This window comes from Psittacula echo (genome assembly GCF_963264785.1).
Source record: "Psittacula echo genome assembly, chromosome: 4".
Lineage (NCBI taxonomy): Eukaryota > Metazoa > Chordata > Aves > Psittaciformes > Psittacidae > Psittacula > Psittacula echo.
This window is the reverse complement of record NC_137738.1, coordinates 56,118,887-56,142,518: the sequence shown is the minus strand read 5'-3', so window position 1 is coordinate 56,142,518 and position 23,632 is coordinate 56,118,887. Positions and strand designations below refer to the sequence as shown.

The window sequence follows — 23,632 nt, the reverse complement described above, 5'->3', positions numbered from 1 at the left end:
AAAATCAGTCAAACATCCACTTCCATATGTGGTAAGACCCTAGTCTGAAGGGATGCTGCTTTATCCCATGGGGAGGATGAGGAGTGAGAGGGCAGGACCATCAGATGTGGACATCTACATCTCAGGGTAATCTCTACATCCTTTCTTTAAGGACAAAACTTAAGAAATAAAAATGGGACCTTTTGGCGAATAACTACAGTAACTAACTTGAGAATTATAAGATACAAGTTTTTATAAGGATACACAGGAACATCTGCATTCTTTCAGCATTCCTGTGCTCTCCCTGCAGGGAATCAACAGCAAGAAATGCCTGAAATGGAGTGAGTTGGTGTACTGTGCTTGAAACTGAAAACATAACCATCTATCTCTAGTGTCTCAAAGGATAAGACTATACAAATTCCTGCTATCTTCCACCCTGGTGACTGTTCAGTACTACCATAAATCTGGAAGCTGATCATCTCCTACCATCTGAACTGTCTTTTACTGAGGCCTGGCGAACTAAGGATATGCAAAAAACTCAGCCACATACCAAAACCAAATAGCATGACCACAGTCAAGCCCAGCATAACAACTCCGGTCACAAAAGCAACGGCAATGATAGAGTCTGAAGATATCATAGTATCTGTTAAATAGAAGGAGAAAATTGGTTACTGACTGAGCATAAATATTATGTCAGTCCTACGGAGTTGAGCAAACCTGAGAGAACCCTTGACCTGCCTATTGTGTAAATGTCTTCCTCTGCACAAGGCTCTCTTGTAGGCTGTATGTATGTATTTGGTCAGACTAATCCTCCTCCCCCAGCTCTGGGCCATTCCTGTGGTCACGACCTACTGTGTACATGGAAAGAGAAAATGCTGAACTATTTGACTGCTCAAAGTGGGATTTTCAAAAACATCCACAGAACATAGGTCTAACATTCTGGCTGAAGGCACAAAGTAATCCTCACATCCTTACTCAGTGTGGGAGCTTGCATTTATTTCAAGAATCACACCACAATGCTGAGTACAGGACCACAGACACAAACCGGTATAAACTAGCAGACGCAAATTACAAGCCCACAGTTGGGTGCAACAGAGTATGGATGAGCGCCAGCAGCTCGGGTCACCATATAAATGTCACCATTTATTACCTCTCAGACACATTACTTAACCAGCGCAGCAACATCATTATTAACATAGCAGGTTTTTCTCGTAAATAGCTGTGATTATTCTGAACAAAAACTTGATTAACAGAGTAAGAAAGTACAGTACATACCTTCACCCAAAATTATATCCTCACTTGTGTCACTGTATTCACCAAGTCCCAGCACATTTGCAGCTGCCACTCTGAACTGGAAAGTTCCTTCTAAGTTCTTAGCCTTCCAGATGCAAATATGGGCACAGGAGCCATTGTAAACCACCTCCCACAAGAACTTCACTTTGCTGGTGTTGTCAGACTGTTTCCTGCAACAGGCACAGCAAAATAACACAAGTATGTTGTTAACAGAGTGAGGACAATTTACTGCTTCCTCCTCTCTCTGTTCTTTGCTTCAGTTCTCTGGCCTTCACAACATCTCTGCCTGCATGGAAGCTCAATCTGGTCGTGGGGTTTTGGCTACAGAGCAAAACATTGTACCATGCCATTTTAGCAATGCTAGGAATCACACTTCTTTAGCTTGGCATTGGAAATGAAATGCTAGAATGTTTCAGACATAAAAAGCTCCAGCACTCTTTCACCTGTTTCAGTGTACACCTCACAGCCAAGATTTCAAAACCTTCTTTTTAAGTTTTCAGAAAAAAAAAAAGAAAGAAAAATCCCAACATTTATTTTTGTTTTCTGTTAGAGGTTTCCGCTTTCTTGGGCCCAGAGTAATTTGGTGACTCTTGTGCGTCAGGTTTCACAAGCTAAACAGGAAGCAAGTCATTGGCAGTGAAGACACAATTCTTTAGCTAGCCAGTTTCCCATAGTATCTGCTGACTGCTGGGTATATTTCTTCCTTTCCCCATTTGACTGAGATTGATTGCTCGCAATAAATTCAAAGCTGATTATTCACCAACCAAAAGAAGACCATATATTTAAACTGGAAAGGCCATATTTGAAATATTATTTCATGTCACACAAGACTGTAATATTTCATATAAAATGACTTTCATGAGCATGTCAATCATTCTCCCAAAACACTTTAGTGCAGAAAAAAGGTCAAACACTTCTAAAACAGAAAGGCATTTGGAAATTGTATGATCATGTCCTTGGTGTGTACATGGCTCTACCAGACCTGTGTGAAAAACAGTGGTTGTTTCAAAGGGCTAAGCAAATATTTTCTAGAATGCTATGGAACTGACCTAACATTTTTCTACCTGGTCTAAAAGGATCATGAAGCAAAATTCAGTCGAAACCATCAGCATATGCACATTCAAACTGCAGGAGGAAAGCTTCATTCATTAAAAAAAAAAAAAAAGCACCAAAAACCCAAAAAAGAAACACCCTCCACCCCCCCTCCAAAAAAAAAAAATAAATCCCAGAACCAACCCCCCCACACACACACCTCAGCTAAGAAGTATGATTCCACAGATGAATAAGAAGCCGCAGCCTGGAGAACACAGTGGCTAACTCACCACCCTGACACAGGCCAAGGGACTGTCCTTTGTTTATTCATGGACAGCAAGCCAGGTATAAGCTGGCTGATGGCACATCAAAGTTATTGTGGTCTCATAGCATGCAGGTCAGTGCTGTTGTATGCTCACAGAACTGTATAGAGGAAGCTTACAGCACCAGGAAAATATGTCTGGGTGAAAACTTATATAGGTAAAGTATGCCCAGCTCCACAGTGCTGTCAGTCCCTAGCTTTCATAAGCATAGAGTTAATCGAGGAAGAAGAAGTCATAGCTACCTTTCAAAAACTGCTTCCCTCCATCAATCCTAATTTCAAACAATGTCATAGGAATATCCCAGAAGATAGACTCTCCTCATTCTTACATAATGCATTAATTAAGTCTTCCACTGACTGCTTTAAACAGACCTCTCCAGAGTCATGATCAAAAAATGAGAAATTTCAAAATCACTGCCCACAGCAGTACACTCTAACCCGTCCGTTCAGCCCTTCCAATGCCAGTGCAGGAATAAGTGTGAACATTCTAGAGTTGCTTAATGAGTGTGACATATATAGTCCAGGCAATCTGTATTCAGTATCAAAGCACTTCAAGAATTACCTAGTCATCCCAAGTTGGTGGGGTTATTACTTTCTATAATGCCTTTTCATAAGTCCTCTGAACACTAAGATATTTCTATATGCATTTAGACAAAAATACATACTACATCCTTGAAATCTGTGATTTGAGAATATCTCCAAATCTTCTTCTAATTAACCAACATATACCCAAATATATCTCTGTAATTCAGGGTTGGTCTGGAAATGTTGGCTTATATTTTCTTCCAAGTTTTCCAGGAATTTCTGGAAATGGTGAATACTTAGCTTATCCAAGAAAGAGATCCCATGAGAAGGGCCATTTGCACCATCTATGTTTCACTCTTCCCATTAGAGCTGAACTGAAAGCCCCTGCACACACAGGTGTGTTCTGAGCTGCTCCCTATGGGAAAGAGTGCCTGCATGCATAGCTTACCTGCTTTCTAAGATGTAGTAGGTCAGGTTGCTTCCATTGTCATCAGCTTTTTCCCACTGTATAGAGTTTTTAGTGTCTTCTGCTCTTTTTGGAACTCCTGGCTTACTGGGAATACCAGCTTAGGCCAAAGGGGGGAAGAAACAGAACACTTAAATTTGTTTATAGCAAGACAAACGGGTAATGGGCACAGAGGAAAATTTAGATGTGCACATGGATGTTTAGACATACAAAAGAATGGAGGATCTACATGAGTAATCCCCAAGGTAGAATGAATATTTGGTCTTCTCTTTTCATTAGACAAATTCCATATTTTTCATTCATATGCAGCCTCTCATCAGTAGTTACGAGTTCACATGCATGTAGACATTTAATTTCAGTTTCCCTCACTCTTTGCCTGTGTTCCACTTGGAAGTGAACTTCATTTCTTTACCCTATTACTTTTGCAGATACAAAATTGTGCTGTTTATTTTTTAAAAACACACAACTGTTGGCTCTTAGTATAAGAAAATTGCCTACTGAAATGTATAAAATACTGTGTTTGAATATTAACGTCCTGAAAATAGTCTTAAAATCTCATTACCTTACATTAAGTGCTTACCTGTAGTTTTAAAGCTTTTTGAGGAGGAAGTGCTTTTCAATCCTGTATCATAAACTACTGTTACTCTTACAAGGTAGTTGGTTGAAGGAAGAGTTCCTGTGAGATTGCATGTGTAAACAAGGTCTGCTGTGCATGTAGTTGTTGCAGGAGAAAACCAGTCACCTTTTGTTTGCCACTAGAAAAATGAAATACCATCATAGTCAACTTTGTTGCTCTGCTGAAAGTGTATCACAGTTTTGTTCCTGGGTAGGTTAACTACTTTGCCACCTTTTATTATCATAGGGGAGAGATTACACATGTGCTGTTTCAATCATGGGACTACATCCTCTTAGAGACCAAGGACAAAAAATCCAGGATTTTAATTTGTTTTCAGGAGACCTACAAGTCTTGGCAGCCACAAATGACAACAGATTAAGTGACCCCTCTGCACAGCCAAAAGGAGACTTCTCCTAGCTTATCTGTGTGCAGCTTGTATTTCTGGATCACCATGATGTTCCCATGAGTTTGGTTTGCCATGATGTAATTGAAAGGAGGTGGTTTAGTGGCATTGTGCTATGACATTTGTTTTAGGACAGGGAAATATTTGGTGTAGGCCTAATGAATCCTATTGTCTATATTAAGGACTCTTTGTGATCCAAATTAAATAAATACTAAATAAATTAATTAATAATAATTAATAATAAATAATAAATTAAATAAACTGAATAAAAATATTTAGCAAATAACATTTCCTGTCTCCAGATGTTCAAATCTGAAGCTTCCATCCATGCTGCTGTCACTTGCAGTGCTTACTTCTACTGTCTGCACTACTGGACCTGTTTATCTCTCTGACATTTTTCCCTAACCTGTATCATAAGGAAGTAAAATTCAGATACTAGGTTGTAGCTAATATTTAATGCTGAAACCCCTTTTCTTCTCTTCCTTGTACAGAGCAGACATAGGATTTATAGCTACAAGCCAGGCTGGGGGAGGGCAGTGAGGAAAGAGCGAGGGGAATCTACTGAAACAGGAGACCTGAGAGGAATTCTGGCGGGGTCATACAGGATGTCCTTTGACACTATGGAGTATTATACGCTGCAGCTGCACTCCCTCTTGTTCCTGGCATACATGGCCTCCATTCTGCCCCTTCTGAGATACCAAGACTGACGTCACCAAGCCCAAGTTATCCACAGAGACTCTTCATAGACATCGTGCCACTCTGTCCTGATCAGCAGGACAGAGTGGGTTAAATTTGTTTTGATTTGGGAAAAAAAAAAAAAAAAAGAAAAAAAAAGATATTTTTACCTTGAGCAGCTCAAACCAGAAGCTGGTTTCATTGACGTGCAGAGGAGCTCTCCACTGTAGCTGGAAACTGGTATTTCTGGGAACTATGTTGAAAGGTGCAGGTGGAGTCTCAAAAGTTTTTGCAGTAACAGGGACACTTTCAGAAAACCAGTTCTCATCGGGATGGAAAGCAAGAACCTGGTAAGCAAATGGATGGTAAGGAAAAGGTACAGTTCCAGACCAGTGGGAAAGGTGGCTTTAGCACCTCTGAGTGTTTGGAAGACTATCTGTTTTCAAACAAGACTGGGAAAAGTCTGCCAATCTTTGAACTCATTTTTTCAAAACACACATATAGCTTTACAGAAAAGCAGTCTAAAGAGCTGCAGGTTGGTAAACAGATAAAACTTCTCTTAATTGTACCTTGAATAGATTGTTTGTTCCAGGTTGGAGCCCATGGACAGACCAGGCAAGCGTTCCATTTGGAAATTCACTTTTTCGCAAGGGTGTTGCTGGGAGAGAAAGTAACAAATTGACAGATATTTGATAGCGGATGGATTCTAGAGGTCCATTAGGCTTCAGAGTTTCATTCCAAGATATGCTGATGATGGTGTCAGACAAAACCACTGTCTTAATGGAATCAACTGCCTCTGGTACTGAAACAGAAAGAAAAATTAATCTCCTTTGAGGTCCAGATCTCACTAGAGGTTTGTTTGTTTGTTTTATTTTTAGAGAACTCAAGAAAAGTCACTGAAGAAAGGAGAAAGGGTCATGAATATAATCCATTTACAGGACTGACACTTTACACATGTAAAACTTGTATTCCTGTACAGTCAGTCAGCTAATCTTCAAAATATTTTGAGGAACTTTTTGGGTATCTCTTTGGCTATCCTACCATGCAAGCAGACAAAAAAACCCAGCTGCTGTCATTTGTCTCTACATGTATAGTCATACCACTGAATTCCTGCTTTCTCTTATATTCCTAATTAGGGTCTCAGATTCAATAAAGTTTAATATGATGCTTAATTGGAAGTGCACTAAAAAAAAGTACCCATACCTTATTCCAATCGGGAAGTCTTTTCTCAAGCAGAAATGTATGCAGGAAGAAAACTCAAGGCTAAGCATTTTTTGCCATCAGTTACAATTTTGCGGAGACCATTTTTTCATGGTCTGGCTGAGTTGTGTAAGAAACTGGGCTGCTGGTCTGGTGTCCATGCCAGCTGGTTACCCACTAATTGTTCTGGAAAAACCAACCCTTCCTTTGAAGCTTTGAGATCGCACACTTTGAAATGGTAAATGCCTTGCCCAGCTTTGTGTTAAAAATTCTTTTTTCATATTGAACTGTCCATATAATAAAAAGTTATCAAGTCATTACACTCTGTTCCCAATTTGTCAGAATGATGGATACGTATGCTATGATTTACGTCCTAGTAGCAAGACTGCAGATTATTTAAATGAAATGTGTGGAAGCTGGTCTAGTAAAGAAGACAATTTCTCATTTCACATAAAACACATGTGGAGTAAGAGTGACACTCTGTGGCAAGAGCAAGGCATCAATTTTTCCAAACTGCCTTCCTTTTTTTCTTTTGTTCCTACTATCTTGTTATTTGTTGGAAAATACAGATTAATCCAAGCTTCTTCCATTTCATTACAGAATTGAGGGAAACACAGGGAATTCACACAGCTTCAGAGGTGTGAAATAGCACACAGAGTTCAAGAGGCTCTAGCAACATCTGATTACAATTTAAACTACCACTAATGTTCATGAAATTGAGAACATAAATGCCAGGACACATATACATTCTGTTTACATCTAGTTGGAAATCTCTCAGCAAATTGTATAAAGCTCTGAATGTCGATGCAAATACATATAAAAAATGCTCAGGATTCAGGGGCTGGTGTGGTTTCTGGTTTTTTTGGTGGTTGTTTGTTGGTTTGGTTTTGGTGGGGGTTTTTTTGTTTGGTGTTGTTTTTTTTTTGCCTAGGACTTTATTTTGATCCCAAAATTTTGTTTTGCCCCAACTAGAGAAACCAGTTCCTAGTTTCATATTTCATTTTAACTTGAGACTGAAAAATTCCATTTTTGTGGAGCAACCCAGGCTCCCACTTAATATGCTACTTTTATATTTTGCCACGGAAGGGGTGTACATTGCTGCAGTACGGCTCAGGTCACCACACAAAGAAGCAATGGTGTGAATTCTTGCCACATCCCAAAAGTATTCAATCTTATTCAATCAGTGTGTCAAAGTTTACAACAGATGTGGATTTCCATGCAAAGCATTGAAATGTACTGATCATTGGTCAGATTTTCCAATTTTTTTGCCACAGACTCCTCAGGAATATGCTCATAATATTCAGAAATTAGGATGAGAGCCTAAATGCTGCAGATGTAGAGATCTGACTACTAAAAGAAAAGAAAATAGCATGGTTGGAAGAGAACTCCTGAAGTATAGCATGCTTGGACCCCTAAAATAGAGTAGCAGGGTGCTCACAGCTCGTTTCACTTTCATCTGAAAGATCAAAAGAGGTTTGTCTTAAACAAAGGTTTTCTTAAGTGGAAAAACATGACTGCCCAGGACAAAAAAAACCCAAAGAATGACCTGTGTACAAGAGGAGCCACTGGCAATTCACAGGTAATGCTCTCCTGTGGACAATGGTGGTAAAAGATAAGGTTATTGTTCTATGGATGGACCTTTAAATAAACCACAGAGTGCCTCCCCAAGAGAAGAATAAAGGGAGTCAGGAGCCCTGGCATGTACTTATTGCCACCTATTCTGGATAAAATGCTTCTTGGGCACAACTGATCAGCAAGAGAAAAAGGCTTTGAGACAGGTAAGACAAACACAGTGATGGCTGTGTTTATTTCAATTTCAATTGCTTTAGCACCTTCTGGAGCAGCCAAAAGCCAAGCAGAGGTAAAGAGAGAAGGGGAAGCCTTAGGACTCCTGCTGTGGTGCCCCAGCTGCATGTCACTAATGTCCGCACAGCTGCATGTCAGCTATTGCCAGTCTTGCTGTAGCTGGGTTAAGTGAGCTAATGCCCAAGGACCACATTCTACTGGGCCTTTCAAATGCACTCCCTCACTCTCTCTCAGAGAAGAGCTGTCTCAGCTCTGCAGGACAAGAGCCAGGCAGGAAAACTAATGAAGGTGGGGGATATAGCATTCCTACATCAACAGCAAGCATGCCTAGGTACAATTTTCCCAGTCTTCCCTGCAAAACACAAACAGGCTGACATGTAGACATGGCTATAATTCTGCTTTGCTGACTTGGGCATTGTCAGAGGTGCCTGATGGCTTGGCAATTGATGAGTTTATGTGGATCAAGCTGACCCTAGCTGGTGACACCAGGCACAATAAATGGACCACAGCTGCACAACAGAAGAGCAAGGAACTGCTATGAGTACTACAGGAAATAGCTAGCTTTCCATGTTTCCATCAACTGAGTCCAGCAGCATCACTCCAACAATGAGAAAATTGTCTGAAGAGCAGCACAAAGGCAACTCCTCATGAAAACAGAGACAAGTGTGCACGTGCACACATACACATTCAAAGCAAGAAAAAGTGTTGAGCATGATACTTCTATTGGGTTAGGCTGCAAGGCAAAACACATGCAAAAGCATAGCATGTGTCTTCAGATGATCCTTTTATTTTTCTGGGAGATGACAAGAGATTCAGGGAAACTGGGATGGTTAATTTTTCCCAAATTCAAGTCTGTTTTGCCCATGACAGTAACTGGTCAGTGATCTCTCCCTGTTTTTAGTCATATATTCTCTCCCCTATCCAAGTGAGGAGGGGATAATGTGCAGCTAGCATCCAGCCAGGACCAACCCACAACACTTGCCATCATAACTTTGTCTTCACTCATACCTCTCTCACCCACTCACTCCTAGTGAAGCTTCTTAGCTTCCTTCTGACATAATTAGATAAGTTTACTGATGTACTTACATATATTAAGTAATCCCTAACCAGTCCACTCTCTGACTTAAATGACACAATGAACATTCAAGTTCAAAGCAGTACTCTTAGCTTTCTTCTTCTAGTGTGAAAGGGACTGAGAAGGGCACATCAAAATTCTTGAAACCAACTGAAAATGTGATATTGGCACTCAGGCCAAAAGAAGAGAAAATTAAGAGCTGCCTTTCCAATCTGGTTCACAATAAATCAAATCTGAATCACCCTAAGAAACAGTAATTATGAAAATAATGTCGAGTCAAGCGGAAAAATCTTAATGCTGAATGAATACATGACACACAAATTTAAACATACGCAACCACATACACATTCAAACACAATATATTAAAAATGTAGTCCAAGGCAGAAACTGCAACTATTTAGCCATTTTTAATCATAGTTTATATTACCTCAGGAAACCAATGAGCAAAATCATTAAAGAATACATGCATTCCATGAATCTTACAGATTCATCAAGTCTGGTTGCCAAAACCTTGTAAAGATCTACACAGATTACATTTCAAACAGAAATTTTCTCTGCTTTCTGATTTGCAATCCAAACTTACACACACCTTCCTTTAACTGAGATGAGAATTCTGTTCAAAATCAGAGTAAAATGTGAAACAAACCTCCATACAGAGTGGTGCCAATTGTCTCTTTTTCCATAGGCAGCATTTCATCACCTGAATAGTAGTTTTTCACTGCAACTTGTATGACATAGCTTGAAAATGGCTGTAGGTTGTCTATGATGGCTACAGGACCCTGAAATTCCTGTAATGCAAAATCAGGTAGGACATGTACATGTATAAAACAGATTCATATGTCACACCAATCATCTGTCAATGGAGCAAGGGTTAAAAAATAATACAATAGTGCTTTTTTATTCTCATGCACTTTAGTGTTTAAAAAAGAAAGTTAAAATGATAGTTTGAGAAATAGGTCACTGCAGAAAACATATACCAAAACCAAGCTGAGGTGTAGTTAGCATGGCTACAATACCACATTTTTCAGTAGCTGGTACTTAAATAGGAAATACAAAGTCAGAAAAATGTAAGAGAAATAAAACTTACTAAGGCAAGTACAACTACCACAAAACACATAAAGGCAAGCCATTTGGCTGCTGGACAGTCATGAGAGTTATTTAAACAGATTAATATCAACCACAACTGCACTTTTTACAAGTAGAAACTGAAAACCCGTTTCAACAAGATTTTAGAAAAAACATGTTGAAAAGTAGAAGAGTACTTGCACAAAGAAAAGCTAAGGAATCTACCGCTTAACAAATACCAAACAGAAACGGAAATTATTGTCGGGGATGTAGAAGTGGAAAAACCTCCTGATTGAATGGTACAGAATGGTTTACAAAATGACTAGAAAAAATATCACATTCCTCTACATATATGATACCACATGCATTTTTGTTCCAAAATAGCCGTACCAATGTTTTTTGCTGTAGATCAGACAAATGGTAGCTTGAGTTCCTGTGGTTGTTAGTCATTTGTGCAAGAAAGACCAGGTATGTTGGTGTGGGCTGCAATATGCCAGGGCATAGCTGCTGTGGTGTCACAGATGGCAAGCTTAATGTAAAACTGGTGTTCGTTGCATCAAGGATAGTAGGTTTCTCAGTGTATGTGTATGGAATCAGGCACCTTTTATCTAGGAAAGAGAACAAAAATATTAAAAAAAAATAATTATTGTTGGACCAAACCAAATTTTCATGATTCTACCACCACTCCTTAGAAAACATAACCACAAAGTATCCTCTCTGCTTTAACAAACAGAAAAACAAAATCCCACCTGAATGCGCTTCATTTGACTTCCATCTACATAAAAATAGTGGTCATCAAGGTAAGTCTCATTTGTCTTTGAGAAGATACAGATTTATTAAAGAATTTAGTAATTCTAGTTCTTCTTTAAGTGCCTAAATACCTTGGAAATCCAGGTCATAATTGCTGTGTTATCAAGGGCAGTACACACTGATGAGTCTGAACTTGTTTGTCACAGGAAAGACAGATATGAAGAATAGAGAGTACTTTTCTCTAGTTAATTAAATGTTGTCTCTCTTTTCTACCAAACAGCTTTTCATGTGTAAAGTTCATAGCAACAGTGGGGAAAGGAAGGAGAAAAGGAGTCTACAGGGAAAAGGAAGAAGAAACTGGAGGAGTAAAGTCTACAGGGAGAAAACAACCGAAAACTACTTCCTGACAGTAAACAAAACGCAACAAAAGAAAAACCCTCATCAATTGATGTACCTTTAAAAACAAATTAAAAATATATATTAAATGATGTTGCTGCTGAGAAGGAAAAGATTAAGGGGCATGCATAGGGAAGATGGTACAAGGACAAATGTTTGCCCTTAGGCCAGAACAAATGACCTCATTGCTGAGATCTTTCCTCTCTAAATGAACAACCCCACCATTCCTATCAAAGTCAGGTTTGTACATGTGAGGGAAGAAGAGTAACAAAGTCTGTTCAACACAAATAAATTTCAGGTTGAATCTTTGTCAATTTTATAGTTACCTAGAGTAGTAAAACTCCCATGGGGAAAGTCCCAGATGAAATAAAGAATTGAGTCATTTTTCAGGGTTAAAGTTTCTGTCAGGCAGTTCCATAGAAATGTGTTTACCCTGACAGGAAAATCCTTCACTACAGTCCCCTACAATTCAGTCCTTTTCACGTCAATCCTTCAGTTCAGTCCCCTTCCTCCTAACCCTGAACAGAAATCATTCTCTCACAGAATCTGTGACAGGACAATAATTTTCACTGAGTGCTTCTGATGTGTTAAGTGATCAACTGACATCACATCTCTGGATGGCAATTAAATTGGTTAGAATGAAAGGGAACTCTAGCAGTACTCCTTACTCACATCACTAAAGCAATAAAAAGCATGTCAGTCAACCCAACTGGTCTTTGCAAACATCACTTTTTCACATATATGCCATTTGCTTCCAGTACTGAGAAAGAGAAGAAAATATTTCTTTCTTATTTTAGTACACTCATTTATTTTTATCTTAAACTTGTGTGAGTAATTCTGTGCATTGCCCTCCCCCCTCAAATGCCAAGGCTGTGTATTCCTCCAAATATATTTGAATCAGCCAATGTAAATAAGAAGGGCTCCGTGAAAGTCTCTGGATAGAAATAATCCCTTTGGATTATTTTGGATTTGAAATCCAGTTCTTCCCTTTCAGTACCAACTAAGCCTGGGGCTCTTGCAGGAAACCCTATCCTTAGGGATAGGGATTGGTACATTCTGTACCACATCCAAACCAGGCTCCTGTATCAATGCCAAGCCTACACAGACCTCATGAGAACAAACTTGCCCAAAGTGCTGGTAAGGATAGCCTGGACACTGGTCAGAGCAGCTGCAGGCAGCAGTAATTCTACCAGCTGCCCCCCTAAAAAAGTGAAATTATTTTATTCCAAAGATGTCCATCCTGTTAAAATGTTGTCTTGTATATTTTTTAGATTTTTATGCCAAACGGGAGTTAAAGAATTATTTTGAATATATTTATCATGTTAGTAGCTGACATGTTCTAAGCCTCTGCATTTACAAAGATAACTCCTGTAGGTACCATGAATCTTAACTTTCTACTAAAACAAATTTTAATTTCTTTCATTATCATTCTACGATGGTTTGTTCAAACTTAGTTCTAAGAGAAAACTGGATCAATTGTAATGTAAGCTGTAATTGCCTCTCAGATACTTCTTTACAAATCATTTCAATAAGCAGAGCTCTTATCTCTTTGTCTTTGGAAGGGCAGACATTTTTGGAGCATTGCATACCTGTGAACAAAACGAGAAATCTGTATCATAACGGTGATCATTTTCAAACTCTTGCTACAGCACTTTGAGGGCACATTCGCTCTTTTTCTGTCCTATGATGTGCACCTTGTCTAAGTCTTCAGGTCTGACACAACTTTGAAAATAGGCATAGCCGGAGCTAACATCATGAGCCTTTGAAACATGGGAAATATTCTTCATCATGCCCTCCCACGTGAACCAACACAAGGCCGGTTGTTTTATAAATCCTGTTAAAAATGTGCATGGTGAACTGTTTCCCTCTAGAAGGTTGCTGAATCCAAAAAGCCTACTTTGCATAAATACATACAGCATTATCTGTAACTTTAATATTCACTCTGAAATAAATTTGTTACATTTACAAAACAACCCAAATCCCCTCTACCTGGATACAGTTGCGCCACTGAATTGTAGGCTACGATTTTCAGCTCTTGATTTGCTCTCTTCTGAAGAAAATGTCCTGTTCCGTCTTTATTTGCTCGCCAAATTTCAGCGTACTCCTTCGTTTCAGTGCTCCAGTATATAAATTTCTTATCTACAGTCAAGCTGCCAATTTTCTTACCTGTAGGAAAACATCATATAATTAAGCTTCAGAATAAACCTTGAGCAGGCAATTTTGCAAAAGCAGCTGGGTGCTTGTATTCACAGTGAGTCAACATGGGTATCTATCTTGCTCATACCGTATCTTCAAAGACCTCCCCTGGAGAACAGATTTCTGATATTTTCCAATAGGTCTCATGAAGGTGAGACACTTCATTATTTGAGTTTACAAGTGTAGATTTGAAGGCTTTTTATTATCCATAAATATGAGAACTGCAATTCAGGTAACAAACACAAGAGTTGCCTACAGAAACTTTAGTCGTTTTTCCGAGATGAAAGCCTTGGTGCTTTGCCGTCTCCCAAGAACAATTAAGACATATCCTCTGGTAACAGAACAGCTTTATTAGCAATCCTCCTGAATTGAGCTGAAAACTGAGCAACCACGATTAAGTGTTATCATTGTAAGAATTACAATGTAGATAAGTTGCCATACAAGACTGCCTTCACGAAGTACCCTCCCCACGTACTGAAGTCTGCAGTACCACTTTCAGGTATAACTTATGATAGTATAGTATATTTTCATTAAAATAAAGTGTAATAGGTGTATCTAATATGAAACTCTAGCAAAATGTGTAGTAAAATTATAAGCAAAATCTTTTGACTAGTAACACTTGAGGCTGCAGCATCTCCATTTAATTTACATCTTACTAGAATACGTACTTGCATCAGTAAACATCCTCACACTACTCTTTCTCCTAGATTGTACCAACAGGGTACAACCAGAAACACAGAACACAAACATTTTGTCCATCTTGCCTATAAATAAATTTCATTTAAAAAGTGCTTTGTTAATGCTATTTTGCTGAAATGAACATTGATGTAAAAGACAGCAAGAATCACAAACTATCTAGAAACATAACAGAACACTCAGACCTTGAAAATCTGGTGTTTTGGTAATTCTCCAGCAGTGGCAACCATCCACATCTGAGGCCCATATTTCATCTCTTCCTCTGATAAAGAGCAGCTGGGGATTCTTGGAGTCAGACACATCTATACTCATAGGTCTTCCTAGCTCTGCTTCTGCCACATTACAGGTGCAGTAGTTCCTCATCTGTTCTTCTACTGACATGTATCCCAAAATGTGGTGCACGGTGTTATTCAGAATATCATAATAAAACATGCGGCTGCCATAATCAAGCTCCTCCATCCAGTACAAGCGGCTATCAAATAAAATGCATTGCTTACAGCAGAAAAACTTAAATCTGAGCAATCTGCCCCCAATGCAGTCCTGTTAGAGACTACAGACACAAACCTCCCAAACCTTTAAAACAAGGTAACTACAGCAGCATACTTGCAGAGTGAGTCCAGGTGTCTAAAGGATATTTTTTAATGGAGGTCACAATAACTGACTATTCTGGATAAAATGGTTACTGTAAAAAATTTTGTCTAGTGCTGACTTTCATTTGCATCACTTAAACAGAAGAACTTGTCAGCATTTTAATATAATTTGAAATCTTTACTTAAACATACTCATCTTTCTGAAATTAGGTATGGCCAAGCTCAACTAGCAGTATAAAAGTAGAACTGCATCCACAGACTTCTGAGATTTACACAGTGCAAAAGACTGCTGTACTAGAAAAAGTTCTTTTTGATCCTTAAAGGTTGATGACTTCATGAAAATCATGTTTAAAATATGTTTAAAAATGGTACCAGTAATATATGCCTTACCTTAAGAAAGGATATGACAACAGAGATGATACAGTTGAATTACTTCTACCCAACTGTATGTTCAAGGCTTCTAGAGATTTTATCTTCAGCTCAAGATCAACAACAAATATTTGGTTTTCATTCCATGGTGTCTTCAGGGCAACAAAGAGATGTCTTGCAATCCAGTCAACTGTGATGGCTGTGGCATTGTGAAGATATTCATCTTTGAAAAACTTCAGAAAAAATAAAAACATTACTAAAACTGTCTGAAAGCAGAAATCTCCCACCTGATGCTGGGACATGATGAGATTACATTTGTTTCTGAAATAATTTCTCCTTGGCAAGTAGAAGTCAAAATATAAAGAGATGCCACGGAATGGAAATTACAGTATTTTCACACAAATCGAAACTATTATTTCACAAATATCAACTGTTGTTTCCATGCTCTTCCATATTCTTGAAATTAAAATAAAATTAAATTAAATCACATTTTATAGAAAATTTCTTGTATTTAGTAGTGTGAATTTTAAATTAAACGTCTTTTGAAATATCTTATGAACAAAGCAGATGTCAGCGAAATCATACATGTTTAATAGGGCAACTTTACCAGTGGCATACTCTAGCCTATTTCAATAGCTACTGATGACAAAAAAAAATAAAAAAATAAAAAAATAAAAAAAAAGGAAGAAATCCAGATTTTGTTATACATATCTTTATTATACTGCTAGAAAGAAAAATTATCCAGCTAATCTCTTTCATATTACACCTCATACAAACTGTTATTAAGAAAATTGTGGTTTTGCAGTTCTGTTTCCCTACCGTATTTTGTTTATTGTGCTGCTTTTTTTCTGTTCCAAATATGCAGCTGTGACTTCTCCAAAAAAACAATTAGCATCACAATAATGACAATAATGGCCACGTATTTTCTGAGATTGACTCAAGAAAGGGAATGAACAAAGGAATACCTGAAACTCTGAAGCAGTCTGCATATTCAGAAGAAAAATAGAATCTTCTACGATATAGTATGCTTTATCATCATTAGCAGTGTAACAGATGTCCTTTACATTAGTCTTTGCTGAAAGTTCCCATATGGTATGATTATTGTCTATGTCAGTAAGATACAACTTGTTGGCAGAAACAGTTATAAGAGATGGGACAGGGAAAAGATCTGAAATGAAAAGGGCACAGCAGGATTTACAAAAAACATTTTAGACAACAGCAGTCATTCATAAGGAAAACAAGTACAAGATAAAAATAAGTTATGGCCCTGAACAAACTGTATTTGCTCATATGCCACAGCAAATAAATAAAATATTTAGATGCCTTCTTGTTGTCACATGCAAACTCCTAAGATCTTTTTAGCGGCACTGTGGATGCTTACCTGACAATTTTAAGCCTAGTAAAGACAGATCTGCTCAATCAATTACTTTAACAGCACAACTAGAAATAGCCTATGACCCCTAGTAGATCTCTAATTCTCCTGGTTACCTTTCACTGCCAGATTAGAAATATTCTACGATCTCTAGCAACCTGCTGTTTCATGCTACCCTGGGGTTGCCTAGAAAAGTCAATTTAGCATAGTTTCGAGGAAAGGCTTGAAATTTAATCTGATGATAAGAAATGTGTTAATCATTTCAAGTCAGAAGCTGTAACTATTCCCTCTGTGGTGTCTACTGTAGGGTGGAACAAATGTCACACACAGTGTCAGGCTAGTTATATACCAAAATCCTGTAGCATTGATTTTACCAGCAGTTACACGCAATGAGATAGCATCCAAGTCATCCATACCTGATGAATTCCTCTCTGCTATATCAGACATAGGTCCTGGACCGACAGAAGTGAAGGCTTGCACCTGTGAGACAGAAAATTGTTACACATATGTTAAGTAGCAGCTTAAATGATTGCATTCAAGAGCCTGAAGAGTCAGTCAATGACAGAAATGGAACCAGATCCCCTGGCTGCTCAGCTAGGGACATATATGCATGTGCTCTATTTGACCTAAAGCCTTGCTGATCATTTCAAAGGCCACATTTAGGGCTGGTTCAAGGCTATGAAGAGAATTTTAAGCAGTGGCCGACAGTGTGACAATCCATGCTTCATTTGTCATCAATTAGAGCTTGAAGGACACCGGACAGTCTTGTCTCCTTCCCCAGGCTGCAGCAATTCCTACTGTTGGTTGATGTTGCAGCCTACATGGTGATCTCCTCCATCAGTACCTGGTTTATTACATGCCTTCATGCTTTTAACTTATCTTTCAAGCACACTTTCTGTGTGTTCCAAACATCTTGTCACAATAAAAACATTTTGTCTTGATAAATTTTAATATGGAAATCTCTTTTTATATAAGACTTGTGAGTCCTTGCATTTTTCCAGCAGTAGAAATTCTCTTGATCTGTGGCTCTGTTTTAATGGCATGTCACCCTCCACCAGCTCAGTCAAATCTTGTTTAACTTGCAGCTTTTAGCAGTGGCTCTAGGAGACCTCTAGGAAAGTTTCTTTTGGGCTTCACCAAACCTATATAATGGTGGAGCATTGTTTTCCGCCTTATTTAGTGAATAACACAATACTGAGAAAGGTTAAGCTGGGTATCAAAGGGTGAGTCAGTGAATCAGCAGTTCCACAAGCAGAAACCACAAGTTCTTGCCCCAGGTTCAGTGACATCTCCTAGACAAACACATCAGGCTGCACTGATAACATCTACCATCTAACATGAGGTAAGCTGAGTAATTCTTCATACCTGAAACCTTACTGTAAGGCTGGGAAGCACATCCGTAAGGGAAAAGAGCGTCAGGGTGGGTTTAACGTCGCTCACGCTCCACTCTGTGAAAGTGTTAGCCGTGTCACTCTGACTCAAGAGTTGATAGTAAACCCTGAACAGCAATAATACTCCATTTTCCTTTTCAGGTCTGTCCCACCTGAACTCCAAATGGACTGTGTCACCACTTTCATGTAGGTTATTTTGTAACACATATATCCGAGGGTTTGAAGGGGCTGAAGGAGCTACACAAAAAAAAAAAAAAAAAAAAGATATAAAACACAGAGCAAAGTACTCCTATTAAAACACAAACTCTACCTCGTAATGAACTCTCTTAGTTTTGAGCCTGAGCTTTGCAACCTTAATGCTGACTGAGAAAGATAGCAATCAGTGAGGTGTATATTATAGAAGAATATCTAAAACTTCATGGCAATTCCTTTCTGTTTTCCATTGGTGTGTAGGCATCTGATTTTAACTTGCTTAGCAAAAAAAGAGCTGCATAAACAGAGACAAATGCACTCCTGCACTCAGATTGGATACGTCTATTTATCCAAGTCCTGTAGGTAACAATGGAGCTGCAGGAATTTTCACAGCGTATACTCTATCCCCCCTATCAACTTTAAAATCTACTGCAGCTCATAAGCTTTCTCAGTGCTCCAGTCACTCAACACTACATTTTAGCTGACTTAACTTTGACCTGCATGAGAACTTTTTACTCATTTACTGAAGTTAAAAGTGCATAACATTTATTAAAAATTTAATAAGTACTTGCAGCCTTTGATGGCCGTTGTAATGGATCTTAATTTCTCTTTCTTGCTCATAGTCATAGGCATGTGGTAGATATATTGTCATGTGCTTTCTGTTCCAAATTCTATTACAGCAATTGTGTGCATTTATGTGTGCAATAGATAATTACCAAAGATACTCAGGAACATGTCCTTGCAACTTTGCCTGCAGCTGACTAGTCCTGAAAGCTGCTCATTCCTCTCCGGGTTTCACTTGCTGACATAGACCTGGTTCCAGTACCCGCAACAAATGAGGAATGGGATTTAAAATTCTAGTACCTCCTTCAGGGGCTCGAAGGGATACAGATGTTGCTGGTGCCTTGCCCCAGTGTGTGTATGGAGTGACAGTAAAATCAAAGAGTGTAAATGGTTCCAGCCAATCAACTTGGTAGGATGGCACTGCCAGGTTATGGGGATGGAGGCACCATTCACTTTCCAAAGACTGTGAATGAAATGAAACAGCATAAAATAAAAAAAATAATTTTTTTTCCCATCTCAGAAAAGCTTTAAGTTTTCTAAAATTCCCCTCATCAAGCTGGTCAACTAAATCAAGACAGAGCTTCTCTTCGTGTGAGTGACTGTTGTTTCACCAACTCCTGTGGCACTGTAGAGACGCATAGCAATCTGCTAGTAATCTGCCCTTTGAATTTAAAGTAAAGCTTGCCAAATGTGCTAAAATTAAGTGTGGATGAAGGCTAGATTTCACATTCAGGCAAAGGCTGTCCCACCGGCAGCTCTGAGGATGCTTCTGTCACTGAGTTACTGTGAAAGGCTTTCTCACACATCTCTGAGCACTGGGAGCTCCTCGCCTGGCATTTCACACCCCAGCAGCTAGCCCAGAGCTACTGCTAAGCCAGTGTTCCTCCTGTGCTGGCCTCAGTGACAGAGAAACAGGACAGCTTGCTTTATACTTACAGTTTAGTTTGGTTGTTTGACCGATTTGTAAATGTTGGAGAAGAAACAAACTATTTCTGTTTAAAAATAGATACATCAGCAAGTAGATGCAGTAATACATGTAGAAAATAAGGAGGAATCCCTCATTAATAATACATAGTATGAATATCCTTACTTGTAGAGCTTTTGATCCCACACAGTAAAAGACAGTTCCCCATTCCACATTTGTGGGACTCCAAATGATGTGGAAACTGGAAGAATTTCCTTTAATCCTGAATGAAGACTCCGGCACTGAATCTGGAATCACTTTTGGTGTAAAAGAAAAATTTCCTGTCCACGAAGAGAGGAAGAAATAATAATAATCTAAATAATGTGAGCAATAGGTAAACTTTTCAAACCTGACTTAAAGCTTCAAAGTACCATGGAAAATCCTGTAAGCTATCATTCATTATACAGAAATAATGAATAACAGCACCATGTATACTTTTTAGCCATACACGTAAACTTTTATAACTGCACATTATCTAAGTATAGCCTGATATATTTATTAATAAGTTGCTGTTGTTCTTACCTTTTGTCAAATGACTAAAGAATTTCAAGAACGAAGAATCATGGGCTGACAGTGAATACTTTTATTGAGGGGTTTAGATAAAAAAATAACATACCTGGCAAGGGTTTAAGTGACGTGTGAACAAGGGTAAAGTCTGCAAACTCTGCTGGCTGTGAGAAGGGAATGCTAAGGCTCTGGTTGACTTCCTGAGTTGTAATGAAATGAAGACTATTAATCCAGAACAGACGACCACTGTAGTATTCCAGCACACCTTGAGATATGTCTGAAGTACTCCATGCTGCAAATTCTGTGATGATGGCATTACCACAACTGTGAAAACATGTATGAAACTAGCAAACTGAAAACACGCGTGCAGAGAGAACAAGATTTATGCAATGTTTGACACATCAGTACATTTCTCATCATCAAAATTTTTGTCAGGTAGGAGGCAGAAAAACAATTCAAAAAGTTTTCTCTAAGTTCTCTAAAGAAGAACACTTTTCTGAATGGCACATGGCAGGAACACCTGCAAAAAGCCTTCATTCCCTTGATTTCAATAGAAAGCAGTTATGAAATGGCTTAGTATTCTGACGCATGGATGTAAAAAATTGAGTATTTTGAAAAATCAACCCACCTTCTCTCAGCAATTTCGCAGAAACAGTGCAGTCTACTTCACAGCATGAGGTTCATTTTACTTCATTAAAGCAGGTCCCCAGGTTAATTTGACCTTGCTAGTTTCCACTTGCTAGTGAAATTCCACTATTAATTAAATTCTTAACATTTTCCTCCATTGTGGTGATCAGTGGTGATTTATTCTGTCTTGTTGCTTCTACATCAAAATTTACAGGCCTTTTTTATGTCCCAACTTATTATCTTGCTAAGCAACTAAATACGTTGTAAGAGGCATCATTTTGCCATCTCAGAAACATCTTTCAGCTTAGACACGTGCTATCCTAACAAATTCAGAAAAGTTTTTACACACAATCAGGTCAATTAGGATGGATTACTTCTACTGCCTCTATTCTGGCATGCCAGAGACAATGATTTATGACTGCCAATTGGTTCACAATGGAGCTGCATGTTCTGGCTAAGACTAATCAACATATTTTGATTCTTTAACTGTTTACCATTAATCATAGCAAGTCTAAAATCAGTCACAAAATTAATCTGATTCCACACAAATCCAGCCTGCAACATTATGAGCACAAGTAAATACAGATGTTGTTCAATTAAGTTTTAGGAGTTTAATCTGATGCTTAAGAAAAAAAAAAACTCCAAATAAAAAGGAGTAAAAATATAGTTTCGTGAGCTCATCATGCTCTTGGCACTTAGAGAACAAATTCACTATTTTCCTCAGGGTCTTAATATATATTCAAGCTGACCCATAAACATTGTTTGGCTTTGTTCTGTTTTTTAAACTTTGTCTTTCAGGAATAATGCAGCCATTTCATACTCAGGATGATCAAAAGGAAAGCCTGCTGAGCGCTGATTGCTCAGGTGAGAAAGTGGTGTCAGTTCAAGCCCTAAGCTCTGTGCAGGATGAACAAGTTACAGTTTTAGGCACTTGAAAACTGTCAAGAACTGTAATGCTAAGACAAAACAGACAGTAAATGGTGATTATTTCCTAAAGCTAAGTCTAAAAATTCATGAGCATGACCCCAGTTCAGTTGAGTTTCCATACTATGTTTCTCTCACTGTAAAACTGTGTTAACAAGCATCTCAACATGTAGTTTCCCATTAGCTAGCTGTTAAATTAAATTGTTAAATTAGTAACTGGTGCACCCAGCACTGGGCAAAATTTGTTTTTAGAGTATCACAAAACCTAGAAAATATCAATACATGCTATGCATTCACTTACCTGTCTTTGCAAAGAGAAACTCTGTATAGGTTTAGGCATAGGCTATCTTGCACAAGCCAGTAAAGAAAATCATAAGTGAGATCCAAAGTTAAACCAACCACCTAAAAAAACAGAAAGTCCAAATGGCAACTTCAACACATCTTCGTTTTTGAGGTAAAAGCCCTTAGGTACAACTGTTGTCTAGGTGGCATCATGAGTAGCATGGTACAAGGCTTTCTGTTTATTTTTAACAGGATCTAATATCCAAAATAGGATTTTCTTGCTTTTGCAGTAAACAACAGATTCAATACCATATGCAGCAATAATAGAAATCAATATCTAATAATCTGTTCTGTGAATAACAAAGAATTTCCTTCCATCAATTAGTGTGCTAAATGTTATCAAGTGCAGCCTATGTCATGTCATTAGCACAGCTTACAAGTTGTTAGGAGTTTCCTTGAACATGGTTTCCAGCAGGTCTCAAACTTCTTATTCAAACGCTAGTTGTGGCTATTCTATTATAAGCTTAAATTTCCATTATGGATGTAAGTGGAGCCTTTTTTTTTTTTTAGCTCTTCATTAATAAACTGCAGAAGATGATGACAGGAAAGCAAATGCCATATCACTTAGTTGTCTGTTGGTCCTTATGTAATCACATTCTCGGCATATTTCTGTTGACATTATATGTCAGAAAATCAAGGTTTAAATGATTGCTCCTGTAGGTTTTACTGTTAAAAATATCTCACAGTATGCATGTGCCTGTGTGCATATTTAGTCAACCATGTTATTTTTTATCTCATTTACCTATTTACCCTCCCAGCACCAAATTACATCTTCCTGAATCTATCCTGCTTTTTTTAAAGTTTGGGTCTTCTTTCCCTGCTCTACCTTTTTTTTTTTTCTGTGACTATTACATTTTCCCATAGATATGCGCATCCTTTTTCTCCTGATCCCTGTATCCCCATTAATAAAAGGCAAAGAAATATTTGTACTATTCATTTCCAGGAGTTAGGCAGCAATTTAACACCTCCCTTCTGTAATGCTTAAAAAATTGACAAACGTTTTCCATTTCATGAAGTATTAGCCTCTGGACATGATATGTAGTTGTGATCATGCAATGTATCTTAATATCATAAGACACAGCATAAATTTAGCTACTTGAAATACTCCTTGACCAGAAATACTAAGAAACCACACCTAGAGGGCCATGGTCCCTCCTGCAAATAACACACTTTGCTGTTCCCCTATAAATTACTTTTGTCCCACTCTTATTGTACAGTATAAATGACTTACTAAGTGCTTTGGAAATCCTGTGACACATCCTAAGATGGAAAAATTCAGAGTAGCTCTGCCAAAA

The 23,632-nt window shown here is 38.3% G+C and overlaps 1 protein-coding gene across 1 annotated transcript in view; it reads right to left on the bottom strand.

The window, feature by feature from the left end:
• The window catches only part of ROS1 (ROS proto-oncogene 1, receptor tyrosine kinase), a gene marked incomplete at both ends in the record, with an annotated part of 71,573 nt that overhangs the window by 24,289 nt on the left and 23,652 nt on the right, over nucleotides 1-23,632 (bottom strand). Inside the window, 18 exons of the mRNA XM_080615895.1 lie at nucleotides 530-622; nucleotides 1,255-1,442; nucleotides 3,600-3,717; nucleotides 4,198-4,372; nucleotides 5,482-5,658; nucleotides 5,881-6,113; nucleotides 10,039-10,180; nucleotides 10,848-11,065; nucleotides 13,593-13,769; nucleotides 14,681-14,967; nucleotides 15,476-15,687; nucleotides 16,420-16,622; nucleotides 17,243-17,306; nucleotides 18,192-18,454; nucleotides 19,274-19,436; nucleotides 20,064-20,218; nucleotides 20,554-20,768; nucleotides 22,297-22,397. Of these exons, the coding sequence (XP_080472021.1) occupies nucleotides 530-622; nucleotides 1,255-1,442; nucleotides 3,600-3,717; nucleotides 4,198-4,372; nucleotides 5,482-5,658; nucleotides 5,881-6,113; nucleotides 10,039-10,180; nucleotides 10,848-11,065; nucleotides 13,593-13,769; nucleotides 14,681-14,967; nucleotides 15,476-15,687; nucleotides 16,420-16,622; nucleotides 17,243-17,306; nucleotides 18,192-18,454; nucleotides 19,274-19,436; nucleotides 20,064-20,218; nucleotides 20,554-20,768; nucleotides 22,297-22,397 (3,184 nt within the window). The remainder of the gene's footprint in view (nucleotides 1-529; nucleotides 623-1,254; nucleotides 1,443-3,599; nucleotides 3,718-4,197; nucleotides 4,373-5,481; nucleotides 5,659-5,880; nucleotides 6,114-10,038; nucleotides 10,181-10,847; nucleotides 11,066-13,592; nucleotides 13,770-14,680; nucleotides 14,968-15,475; nucleotides 15,688-16,419; nucleotides 16,623-17,242; nucleotides 17,307-18,191; nucleotides 18,455-19,273; nucleotides 19,437-20,063; nucleotides 20,219-20,553; nucleotides 20,769-22,296; nucleotides 22,398-23,632) is intronic.